The 13,213-nt window shown below is 45.8% G+C and overlaps 1 protein-coding gene across 10 annotated transcripts; it reads right to left on the minus strand.

Moving 5' to 3' along the window:
- Nucleotides 1–473: 473 nt before the first annotated feature.
- On the minus strand, nt 474–12,634 carry LOC148758525 (paired immunoglobulin-like type 2 receptor alpha). 10 transcript variants are annotated; one of them, XM_088796711.1, is made up of 6 exons: nt 12,263–12,634; nt 11,808–11,941; nt 11,552–11,732; nt 10,899–10,958; nt 9,613–9,813; nt 474–1,715 (listed from the first exon to the last, which is right to left on the minus strand). In XM_088796711.1, the coding sequence occupies exons 1-6, from the start codon at nt 12,318–12,320 to the stop codon at nt 1,528–1,530; spliced, it is 822 nt and encodes a 273-aa protein (XP_088652837.1). In that variant the 5' UTR covers nt 12,321–12,634; the 3' UTR covers nt 474–1,527. The 10 variants fall into 10 exon arrangements, with proteins under 10 accessions (XP_088652837.1, XP_088652844.1, XP_088652835.1 ...); XM_088796718.1 differs by lacking the exon at nt 10,899–10,958 and adding an exon at nt 1,858–1,892 and having other exon boundaries at nt 12,263–12,496; XM_088796712.1 differs by adding an exon at nt 1,862–1,892 and having other exon boundaries at nt 1,553–1,715; nt 11,552–11,941; nt 12,263–12,496.
- Between the last annotated feature and the right edge of the window lie 579 nt (nt 12,635–13,213).

Below are 13,213 nucleotides of genomic sequence, written 5' to 3' on the forward strand. Positions count from 1 at the left end.
ATTTTGGTATGTAAGAAATCAATTGACTTGGTGTATTAATCTTTTTTTTTTTTTTAAAGATTTTATTGGGGAAAGGGAACAGGACTTTATTGGGGAACAGTGTGTACTTCCAGGACTTTTTTTTTCAAAGTCAAGTTGTTGTCCTTTCAATCTTAGTCGTGGAGAGTGCCATTCAGCTTAAATTTGTTGTCCTTTCAGTTTTGGTTGTGGAGGGCGTAGCTCAGCTCCAGGTCCAGTCGCCATTGCTAGTTGCAGGGGGCGCAGCCCACCATCCCTTGTGGGAGTCGAACCGGCAACCTTGTGGTTGAGAGCCCACTGGCCCATGTGGGAATCGAACTAGCAGCCTTCGGAGTTAAGAACATGGAGCTCCAACCACCTGAGCCACTGGGCCGGCCCTGGTGTATTAATCTTGTATTTGCAACCTTGCTAGAATCATTTAATAGTTCCAGGAAATGTTTCTCTCTCTCTCTCTCTCTCTCTCTCTCTCTCTCTCTCTCTCTCTCTCTCTCTCTCTCTCTCTTCCTCTCGTCAATTACTTCGAATTTTCCATATAAACAATCATGTCATCTGCAAGCAAAGTCTGAGGAAAAAGAAGCTAGGATGGTTTCAAATGGACAACTCACTCTGGGGTTTGTCCCATGGTAGGGACAGAAGGACTGGACCCCAGGAGCCACCACCTCAGGAGGCTGGCAGTGTACTCCTGATCTGGAGCTGGAGCAACTCATGGAAGATATTGGGAAAGAATTGGAGCAGAGGGTGGAGCTACAGCATAGAGATGATGCAGAGGAGGTCACATTGGCCTTCTTTGAGGAGTAGTTCTGTGCTCTTGTGTTCTCTCACCCCCTTTCCCTGAGAGCAGGAGGGAGAGTCTCTTAGAGGGTCGCTATGAAGCTCATAAGTGTTGGGGTTGGTCATTGGCTACAAGGTAAATTGTGTGTCAAGTCAGAGTTGTGCATTTATGTGTTGAAGAGTTTAGTGGTTTACTTGGTTTGGTCATCTCTAACCAGATGCTCCCTTTTACTTCTCTCTCTTGTCCATGTTTCTGACATCATTTCTGGTGGGAGGCCTGCACAGTACAGGAATCTGGGACGGCAATAACACCGAGTCCTGGGAGTAGGACATCAAGAAGGGCACGATTGGGTTCAAATCCTGGCTTACCACTTACTAGCTGTGTTGCTTTGTGAAAAACACTGTAACCATTCTGGCTCCTTGTTTCACGCCTGAAATGAGTACGTCCTATACCTTCAGGGTTGTTCATTATGTTTAATGAGTTAATACACACACAGGCTTAACATGATGCATGCCAATTATTATTGTAAGGGGAATAGAATGGCTAGATTGGGGGGCAGACCTTGGTTCTGGGCTGCCTACCAGTGTTTGGGGACTTAGTGTTTCCAGGCCTGAGGCAGTCACTGGACAGAAGTATTAGAGGAGGGATCTTATATCTCATTTTGGTGAGAAGGACTGATGTTGAAGATGATATCAGTTTTCTTCTTAGATGCATTCAGGCAAATCTTACAGGTACTTTTATTGTGTGGGCAAGAGCAGGAGGTTGTAGAGGGAATTGGAGCAGATGGCTGTTTCTCTCAGGTCCTTGGTGATTTTCGACCCCTGCTGGCTTCTGAGTTGTCTGCATCTGGCTGGGGTCATTACGGGAAGTGGTGATCCCTCTGTGCAGCTGACTCTAAGGAGCCTCAGGAAGTGAAGAGCCTGGCCTATTAGCGGCATAAGAGGATGTGGATAAGAAAGTAGAGGATGAGAACAGCTGAGAAAGTCTCCCCAGTTCTCTTCTCATAAAGACACTTCCTGTTTCAGAAACCACATCGCCCCCCATCCATTCACTTGGAGGACAAGCACTCATCTGGCTGGGGCTCTGGCATTAGTCCGCAGACCTGTAGAGGGACCAACAGGGTGTCAGTGTGCCATCCATGGTGGCATCTCTCCTCCCTGCCTTCTATGCTCGTCCCACTCTGAGACCATCCTTGGAGAGATCTGGGCAGCAAAGTGGCTCTGCTGACACCCACCTGGGAAGAGCCTGAGACTCAGAGCGGGCACCCAGCTGGCACCGAGGCCACCCACACTTGTCCTGCTATTGTCCTCAACACCAAATGAGGGGAGCAGCTCTTCTCTGCACCCTGTGTCCCTTTATCCTGCCCTCTCTCCCCCACCTTTCCCTGTGCATCCTTCTCCCTTCCTTGAACCTTTCCATGATCCCACAACCTGTTCCTTCCACTGCTGAGCCCTGGTCCCCTCCACCCCCGTCGTGTCACAGGCACCACTGCTCCCTCCTGCCCTGACAAACCAGCTTCTTGTGCTCTCCTTCTGAGTGGTGGCTGTCTCTCTCCCCCACCTCATAAGCTCATGGCTGCAATCTGTGTTTGCCCTGCAGCCCAATCCCCTCCATGTCTTCCGCTGAAACCTCTGCTGTTCCTCCCGGGCCCTCCCCCCTCTACACCCTCAAGTATCCCTGCAGCATTTCCCAAGGATTTGGCTCCAGTTCACACACATCCTCTCCATCACCCTTCACCTTCCTGGGAGGACTCATCGTCCACGGGACAAACCTCTAATGCACTGGACTTGCCTGTATCCCAACTCCAGCGACCTCTACTCTCCTGAGTTATACCCTGGACTTTATATCTGTAATCACAGGGACTGCTGAGACCTCTGACATACTAAATGCTAGTATCGTTTTTATGCTACAGCTTTCTTTCCTTCCAGTTCTCTCATGTCATCATCCCCCTACACCTGTGCTTCGATCGCCCTGAGCTCTTGTTCCTTGATCATCCACTTTCTTTGAGGTTATTCAAGCTCCCTGCTGAGCCCTCCACCCTCTCACCAGCTCCTTGACCTCCTGTGTGCCCTTGTCCTTCTGCCACACTGAGTTGACAAATTCCAATCCTGCATGTCCCCCATGGCAGGCAGTGCTATTTGCTTTCCTAATATCCACTCAATTCTTACTGAGTGACAGAAGCTTGATTTTATTTGGAGTGGCAAGCGCTCCCCTACAGATAGATGTGGGACATATGACTAATTCTGGCCAATACGATATAAGGGGACACATGGGTGGGACCTGAAAGCTCCTTAAACTGAGGAGAGACAACTGGGGCATAGTCTTTTTTCCTGTCCTCTTTCCTTATGTTTCCTGCTTGGATTCAGAAATAATGGCCAGAATCTCAGCAGCCATCTTGGACGATGCTGCAATGTTCAAGACAGAAGCTAGTATCCAGGAGAGTGAGCAGAGAGGTAGGAGCTTGAATGCCTAGGACAGTGGCCTCTGCTGTTTGCCTCCACGTCCTTTTATTTGAAGGAAAAACTATCAACTCTGTGTTATTTAAGTTATTGTGGCTTCTGATCTCTGGTACTAGTAGCTAAACAGAACTCTTAATTGACAGATCCTAAACGTTACTAAACTACATGGTTGAACACTGGTGGGGAAAAACACAATCACGTGCAAAGATATCTCTGCTGATTCATGGCTTCTTATCTGAGTTGAGCCATTCAATAACATCTTCCATTTCCTCAGTGACTGTCAAATTTTCTCTTCAACTTTAACCCTCATTCTCATTCTCAGGAGAAAACTATGGTGGTTTTTTTGTTTGTTTGTTTGTTTGTTTATTTGTTTGGGGTGTTTTTCTTTTTTTTTTTTTTTTGCAGAATTAAAAAACAATTTGTATGGAGTTGAACTTACCAATGTTTGTATTCGTGGCTTTTGTGTTTTATGTTTTACTTAAAGAGGTCATTTCCACTCCATGGTTATAAAACATTCTCACATGCTTTCTTTTAGTACTAGGGTTATTTTTTTCCCTCAATTTTGAATCTTTGACCTTCATGGAATTAATTTTGGTGCAAATTATGGAGTATGGAGATAGTGTTATTTTTTCACAGATGGTTACACAATTGTTCCAACGCTATGTATTGATTACTCACCTTTCCCCATTGATTAGAAATGTTACCTTTTGGAGTTCTAGTCACATTGGTGGGGTAGATAAACACTGTTCTTGCATTTTCTCCTGACCACATTGAAATTGAAACTAAACTATGAACAACCATCATTGAAAATTGCCTAAAGTCTAGCTGAATACAAGTCCTGCAGCTAAGGATATATAGAAGAGGAAATGTCAAGACTGGTAGTAGTGGCAGAGATGCAGAATGGGCTGGACCCACACCTGCATGGCAGTCAAAAATCAGAAAGGATATTTTGGCTGTGGAGGTACCCCCTGAGGAGTGTGGAGACCCAGATCCACACCAGGCTCCCCAGCCCAGAGTTCCATGCTGGAAACAGAATTCCCCGTAAGGGAGGATAAAGAGCCTAGGGATCATAGCTCTTATTGAGCCCACCATGGATTACCAATTTTTTTTATTTTTTTATTTTATTGGGGAAGGGGAACAGGACTTTATTGAGGAACAGTGTGTACTTCCAGAACTTTTTTTTTCCAAGTCAAGTTGTTGTCCTTTCAATCTTAGTTGTGGAGGGTGCCGTTCAGCTTCAAGTTGTCCTTTCAGTCTTAGTTGTGGAGGGCACAGCTCAGCTCCAGGTCCAGTTGCCATTTTCTAGTTGCAGGGAGCGCAGCCCACCATCCCTTGCAGGAATCGAAGGATTGAACTGGCAACCTTGTGGTTGAGAGCCCACTGGTCCATGTGGGAATCGAACCAGCAGCCTTCAGAGTTAGGAGCATGGAGCTCTAACCGCCTGAGTCACCGGGCTGGCCCTGGATTACCAATTTTTAAATAATTGTTATATAATATAGGCTAACACCAAAATAGTACCAGTCACTATGTGACCTTTCTTTAATTTGGAAGAATCTACAGAACCTTGGAGGGTGTCAGAGGCATCATTTCTGAGTGTTAATTATTATGGTTATTCAGAAATACACAAGTACTAGATAATAGGAATGTCTAGCAGTGCTGCTCAGATATGAGTTCTAAATAGAATGACTCCAAGCAGAGCTTCCAGCAGCTACATATAAAAGGCTCAGTCTTCAGGCATCTTAACCTTCTCAGCATTATTGATATCCGATTATGTCCTTTGTGCATATTGTCCATTTCTAGTCCAAAAGCTCTTGATATTTTATCCAGGATAGCATCTGTAAACAGAAGTCTTTGACCTCTACTTTCTTCTCTTTAATCTATTTCTGGCTTATCGGCGAAGAGTTGCACCTGCCCAGGGACCTGTAGTGCAAACTTGCAGCTCTACAGGCAGTGTTGCACTGAAGGAGGTCGTTGCTGGACTTTCATTCTGAAGATAATTCTCAAGATGGAGCAGTGCTACCAATACAGCTTGCATCTATCCACAGATTGAGAAATCCAGCTTTAGAAGTTACTTGCCCCTTAGGCAAGGAGCTTGCCAAGAAATCCTTGTTCATTTTATTGAACAGATTTTCAGAATCTGTAGGACTCATCAGTAGACTATTGAGAACAATGGCAATATTGTTACTTTTACAGATCTTGCTCTTCTGATTTCAGGTTAAAAAGTAACTTGTTTTTTATCTATCACAGGGGATTGTGGCTTGAAAATTTCCATATCCTCACTAGCGATTTTGGTAGTGTCTACACTGTTTTAAGCTATTTGTTACAGTAGATACATGTTCTCCATTTATTAAGGTGTTGCAGACCAATTTAACTGGCATGTTTCAGGAAAATTCTTCCTAATTTAATAGGTAAGCTAAAAGTCTTATTTTTTCATATTTAGTGCTTAATCCCTCTCATGTTGTTTGAAATTAGCCTGCAAACACTTTCCCTCACTTCTGTGGGCTCTTGCAAGATAAGCATATGAACAGTGAAATAATCAATAAAAACAAACAATAAAATAAATTTAAACACTGGAAAATCATATTCTTTTCATCTCTGTTTTGTATTTCTACCTTTATGATTTCAAGATAAATGAGATTGTTTGCATCTATGGAGAATAAATTGTAACCGTAATCTTTATTTTTGGTAATGAATAAGTACAGATAAAACTGTCTCTATGATTATAAGAACACATGGAATTATCCAGAAAATTTCCCTTTCAAGGAATTAAAAGGTTTCTGTATTTAAAAAAAAGAAAGAGAGAGATAGGAAACGAAAATGGAGATAGAAAACAGAAAGGAACCAGTCAGAAATATAGAATACAAGAATGGAAATGAAGAATTCATTACAGTGAATCAAGTAGATTAGATGAAGCAGAGTATCCAGTCAGCAATTTGGAAGACAAGGGACCAAAAAGCACGCAATTAGAACAGCAAAAAGAAAAAGAATCTACAAAAAAATGAGGATAGTTTGAGGGACTTCTGAGACAACATCAAGTGTAACAACCTCGTATCATAGGGGTACCAGAAGGAGAAGAGAGAGAGCAAAGAATTAAAAATCTATTTTGCAGAAATAATGATGAAAAACTTTCCTAACTTGGCAAAGGAAATAGACATACAAGCCCAGGAAGCAGAGTCCCAAACAAGATGAACCCAAAGAGGACCACACCAAGTCACATTTAGTACCCATTTCACATCATACATACGTATTACAATATTATTGATTCTATTCCTCATGCTATACTTTACATCCCCATGACTATTTGGTAACTACCAATTTGTATTTCTTAATTCCTTCCCCTTTGTCACCCAACCCCCAACCCCCTTCCATCTGTCAAAGGTTAAAGGTTAAAGACAAAGAGAGATCTTCAAAGCAGCAAGAGAAAAGCAGTTAGTTATCTACAAGGTAGCTCCCATAAGACTGTCAGTTGATTTCTCAACAAAAACTTTGCAGGCCAGAAGGGATTGGCATGAAATATTCAAAGTGATGAAAAACAAGGATTTACAACCAAGAGTACTTTACTCAGCAAAGCTATCATTTAGAATTGAAGGACAGATAAAGAGTTTCCTAGACAAGAAAAAGTTAAAGGAGTGCAATAACACAAAACCAGTATTACAAGAAATATTGAAAGGACTTCTTTAAGAATAAGAAGGGGGAAAAAGGGGTAAAAAATATAATAAAATGACAATAACTACGTATCTATTAACCGTTATTTTAATGTAATTTGGTTAAATGCTCCAATGAGAAGACAGAGTTGCTGAATGGATAAGAAAACAAGGACCTTATAAACTCTGCCTACAAGAGACTTCAGATTGAAAGACCACAGAGACTGACAGTAAAGGGATGGAAAATATATTTCATGAAAATTGAAAAACAAAACAAACAAATAAACAAACAAAACAAAACTGGTGTAGCAGTACTTATACCAGACAAAACAGACTTTAAAACAAAGGCTATGGCCAGCCCGGTGGCTCAGGCGGTTAGAGCTCCATGCTCCTAACTCCGAAGGCTGCCGGTTCGATTCCCACATGGGCCAGTGGGCTCTCAACCACAAGGTTGCCAGTTCAACTCCTAGAGTCCCCCAAGGGATGGTGGGCTGCGCCCCCTGCAATTAGCAATGGCAACTGGACCTGGAGCTGAGCTGCACCCTCCACAACTAAGATTGAAAGGACAACAACTTGACTTGGAAAAAAAAGTCCCGGAAGTACACACTGTTCCCCAAAAAAGTCCTGTTCCCCTTCCCCAATAAAATCTTTTAAAAAAACAAACAACAACAAAAAACAAAAAACGAAAAACAAAGGCTATAGCAGGAGACAAAGAAGGACCCAGTAACCCCACTTCTGGGTATTTATCCAAAGAAACCCAAAACACTACTTGGAAGGGACATGTGCATCCATATGTTCACTGTAGCACTATTTATAAAGGAAACAAACTCATAGATACAGAGAACATTTTGATGGTTGCCAGATGGGAGGGGGCTTGGGTTGGGTGAAAAAGGGGAAGGAATTAAGAAGTACAAATTAAATAGTCATGGGGATGTAAAGTATAGCATCTATGGGGATGTAAAGTCATGGGGATGTAAAGTAAAGAATATGGTCAATAATGTTGTAACAAGTAAGTATGACAGCAAATGGCTAATTTTTAGATTTATAGGGGTGATCACTCGGTAAGTAATATAAATGTCTAATCACTATGTTGTACTCCTGAAACTAATATAATATTGTATACGCACTGTAATTAAAAAATTATTTAAAAAACAAACAACAACAAGAAACTAATGCGACATTTTAACCTACAAAATTCCTACATATATTTGGGTCTGTTTTCATATTACCTATATTTGGATTTTTCTTTTTTCCATTGCTTTCTCTATGTATTAATATGACAGCATTGCATCATTTTACTTATGGTAACTGAATAATTATAAGTGCTACTGCTCTTATGATGCTTACTCTGTGCCAAGATCTATTCTAAATACATTACGTTTAATCGCCATGACAACCCCCGGTCATTACTATTATTATCCCCATTGTACTGACGAGTAAGTTGAGGCACAGCGTAATAGTACCATTGTGCCAGAGTTGACCCATCCAGGATTGACTTCAGGGAGTCACATTTTATGCTCTTCACCTCTGTGCTTTAATATATAATACGGCAAATCTCCTTTCATTGAAATTTTCTTTAAAATCAATTTTGGAGGGTGTTGGGACACAAATGATTAATGCCTCTAGCCCTGTCCTCTCTGCGCTGTAAATGGATACATTCAAGTGTCTGGTGGACATCTCTACTCAGATACAACAAAGGTATCTTAAATATAACCTATCCCAAATTAGGTACATAGGAAGTCTCTGACTTCCTGTTTCCTGATGCACTTAGTGGTTTCATCTCACCCTCCTTCACCCAAGTTGTTAACATGGGACTTCCTCCTGCTCCCTCACCCCTACATCAATCCAATCCCCAAGTCTTACTGTCCCCTCTGAACCTTTTCTAGAATCTGGCTCTTTCCCTCCATCCACACTGCCACTGCATGAGACTGGCTCAAGCCTGGCCCACCACCATCCTTTCCACCACAGACTGATGCATCTGCAAGGCAGTGAGGTTGTCCCTTGGCTGCTTCACGTTGAGTCTGGGATCCAAGGCTCTTGGGTGTGATTTATAGTGTTCTCTATTCCTGCCTCCTCCAAAGCACTGAGCTGCTTAAAGTTCCCAGAATGGTTTCTTCTGCTTGGAAAAACGGTGACTTCTACACCACCCTCACCCCTTCCCTGGCTAACTCCTTTTATTCTTTGACACTGTCTGCCGGTGTCACTTCCTCTGGGAAGTCCTCCTTGATTACTCCTCCTTCTTCCCCAATGAGGTAACTTCCCCCTCTCCTGCCTTACCCACTGAGTTTCTTCAAATCAGCGCTTCTGCTTTACCTACTAGTGTCTCCAATCACAAGCCAGGCCCCAGAAAATGGGCATTAAACCAATGTTTGCTGAGCTGAGCTAACTTCCATCTGCTCTCTCCTTACTTTTTCAGTGTAGACCCTCTCCCCCTATGAACCAAAATGTGAGCACTGATGAGAAATGATTAAGTCAAGGGAGCGACAGAACTTGAAATGATCAGATTAGTGGAGAGGGGTTGGTCTGGAGCGGTGGTTCTCAACCTTGCTCCCTCAAGACTCCACTGAGCAGACTGCTAACACTGCAGATTCCCACGTCCAGACGTCACTCCGCAGGGATTTGCATTTTTAACGGGCACCAGTGGTCATTCTGAGCAGGTGGGTTCTCAGAAACACCAAGTTGAGAAGCTTGGGAGAGAGTGGGGTCTTTGAGTACTTACCTTTGCTCCTCTTCCACCTGAGATAGACCGTCACTCCCAAAATTGCAATTTTGAGCACAGCGCTGAACAGTGCCACGGCAACCACAGCTTCTGTTCTCAGGAGCCAAGACCCTGAGCTCCTTTTGTCCCCAGAGACACTGCCATCGGTGCTGCTGGTGGGGATGGCGGTGCTGGTGGGGCCTTGGGTGGTTTTCTTGGTGGCTGAAAAGACATGAGAAATAAACAAATTCTCCCCTGGAGGACTGGAGGTATCGGGGTGAAACTATCACACCTTGTTCCCTAGTTTGGGGAATATTGGGGGTGGGGAGCAACCCTCTGAAGCTCTCACACAGGGAGGGGAGTAACAAGGTGAAATGCTGAAGGCCGAGAAGCCACATCACTCAGTTTAAATCCTGACTCTGCCACTGACCAGTGGTCTGACGTCAGAACCTCATTTCATCACTTAGAAATAGGGATAACTATAACACAGGTTAAAGAATTTTATTGTGGTAAAAGACGCATAGCAAAATTCACCACTTTAACCATATTTAAGTGTACAGTTCAGTGGCATTAAGTACATTCACATGGTTGTACAACCCTCACCACTATCCATCCGCAGAAGTTTTTCATCTTCCCAAACTGAAACTGTGTCCCCACTAAACAACAACCCCCCATTCTGCCACCCCAGCCCTTCATAATGTCTAGTCTACTTTCTGTCTCTATGAATCTGCCTACTCTAGGGACCTCATCTAAGTAGAATCAAACTGTATTTTACCTTTCACAAGATTGTTTTTTAATGAGTGAATAATCATGTGTAAAGCTCCTAGTGTACACTGGAATGTGATTTTGAGGTTAAATTAATATTTAAGTCCTAGAAAGAGCATGGTGGTCAAGATGGGCAGTGGTTTACCCAGGGAGAGAAGGGTGGGGCTCAAACAGTGTCCTTCCCAGACAGGAACAATAATTAATCACTGACATATTAATACTTTAGAATTACCAGTGCAAGTGATTACAAAAAGCATCCAGTTTAGTTAATTGTTAGTTTTCTAAATAATATTCTACGGACAACACGCCCACTCATTGCCTCCGCCTGGGAGACAGCCCCTCCCCCACTGCCCTGGAGACAGATAAACCCAGATTCAAGTTCTGATGCCCACTGAGTAATTAGGAAGGTCTATTAATGCAACACACCCCATTGTTAGGTTAAAAATGGGTCAAAACAACAAGATGATCAGGTCAGTAGGTGAGGCTGATTGGCTCTTAGTTAAGAGAGGAGACTCTGGGGTTCAACTAGGTTCAAATCTCACCTGCATCACAAGAGCGACTTTGGGCAGGTGTTGAGGCTCTGCACACCTCAGTTTCCCCGTCTGGAACAGGTAGATGATTGCAATACCTGCTGTTATTGTGGGGTTGTGCAGGTTAACTAGCGCGATGCATACCAAGGTGTCAGCCTGGTCGCATGCACAGTAAGCGGGAGCTGCTGTTATTGATGCTACAGAGGGGCCTCTAACGACCAGGACAGGGGAGCAGGATCAGAGTGGAGACGGGGACAACATAGGGCCTCCTGTGGGAGAGGTGGGGACTGGGGGGTCAGCGAGAAGCTAGGAGGGTAAGGAGGATGGAGAAAGGAAGAGGGAGATGGCGAAGGGGAAGAAAGAGATGGGACCAGGGCGGGGAGCATCGGAGGCCGTGTTGTGGGGAGCAGAGTGGGAGAAGGAAGCAGGGGGATTGGGAAAAAAGGTGATGGGGTGTTTCCAGGGAATTAGGGGCTCCTCAGGGCGTTGTTGGGACCTACTGTGTGTGCCAGGCTGAGCTCATGTCTGTGGGAATAGCTGGGCAGGAGTAGCGGTTAGGGAGAGGAGTTTGAGAGAAGGGTCAGCAAGAGAGGGGCCTGGACCAGGCCTGGGGGATGAGGGCAACAGTGGCCTTCGAAAGCCTCAGCCAGGGCAGCGGGACTCACCGGGGGTGATGGTGAGGTTGGTCCCAGGGATGGACTGCCATTTTATCTTGTCATGATTCTGGAGGGTCAAGTGCACTCGGCAGAAGTACAAACTCTTGTCCTCCCTCCGCAGGTTAGAGATCTGGAGGGAGCCGTTACTCCAGTCCTTTGTCCAGTTCAGGGAGAGCCGGTCCTTGAAATCCTTATGGATGAAAGGGGGGGTCGTGTTGTAGATAAACTCCCCATGGAACTGTTTCCATATCCAGGATATACTCACGCTGAGAACACTGGGTAACTCCCAGGGGTGACAGAAGGAGAAGGGGATCTGGACGGAGCCACCTTCAGGGGCTGAGAGTTGCCCTGGTTGGTAGACCTCATAGTCCAACTTTGAAGAGCACTTTGTTGAACGACCTGAAGGTGGGAGGGAGAGGGAGAAACCTCAAATTGGGGGTGGTGGTGGGTAGGGGACAAAGAGGTAGCCCCGACCAGCTGGCACCCTCACCCAAGGGCAGAAGTGTGACAGATGGTAGCAATGGTCCTCTATCTGGGTGTCCTTCTCTCTAAACTAGGGGTTAGGGGAAGGGGTAGGGATGAGGGTTCCAGCACTGTGGGACCAGCCCTTTGCTTGTTGGGGATGGGAGGCCTGGCTGGCCACCCCAGCAGACACCTTCTCCAGACACCCAGCATAAGCCCCTCCCGGGGGCTCCCCCATGGCCCTGGGCAGACACTCACCAGCCTGCAGAGACACCAGCAGCAGCAGCAGCAGGGGCCGCAGCAGGGACAGACCCATCGCCTTGCTCTCCTCTTGGAGATGAGAAGACAAGCACAGACCTCAAGGCCAGAGGGAGGCCCTGCGGAGGGGCCACCTCAGGAAGTCTGGGCAGCAGGAGAGGGACGATCAGCCTCTTTCAGAGGACAGAGGAAGGGTGGGAGCCTTCCCCAATTTGGTGCCCCAGAGTGACTGGCACTTCCTGTATCAATCTGGCTTCTTCTTTTCCTCTATTGCAAAAGGGCCTCCCTTGTGGTCAGTGCAAAGGGAGCCATGATGCTGGTCTCCAGCCTCCATTTCCACACTGAAGGGCGTGATCCTGACCTTGGCTTGTTGGGGCCTCTCCTCTCCAACCTCAGCTCCCTGCCTCTGCCAGCGCCCTCCTCATCTTAGTAGTCGCTCTCCATCTCTCTCTGTCTCTCACTCTCTCTCCCTTTCTCCTCTTCTCTGAGTGTCTCTCAGCCTCTGTTTCTCTCTCTCATCCCAGGGGGAGGGGCAGCAGCAGGACCAGCTCAGGCTCTTTCAGGAAAGGAAAGGCGGCCCTGAGTCTCTGCCCAGCTACAGCCCCTTAGAGGGAAGGAGGAGGGAGTTGCTGTGGTCAGATGCCCTCAGGCACCATCCCCAGCACCAGGGGCACCCAGCTTGTTCTTGGCCCCTCTCCCTCCCCTGCAGTCCCCAGAGTGAACCAGGCCTCCCGGGCCAGGTCTGTTCCCAGGGGCCGTCTCACACCCTCCCTGAGGTTAAGAAGTGAGGGTGGGCTCACACTCGCACCTCCCCGGAGAGTGGGCCTCCTGGAGGCCATGTCTCCACCCACGGGATCTGCAGGGCCCTCTGTTCTCTCCACTCTACAGATGTGAGACCAAAGCTCGGGAGGCTCAGCCCCAAGTCCCTGACTCAAGTGACAGGTGCGGGAC

Source organism: Rhinolophus sinicus, chromosome 3, assembly GCF_057876585.1.
Source record: "Rhinolophus sinicus isolate RSI-liver-muscle chromosome 3, RSI-T2T, whole genome shotgun sequence".
Classification (NCBI taxonomy): Eukaryota; Metazoa; Chordata; class Mammalia; order Chiroptera; family Rhinolophidae; genus Rhinolophus; species Rhinolophus sinicus.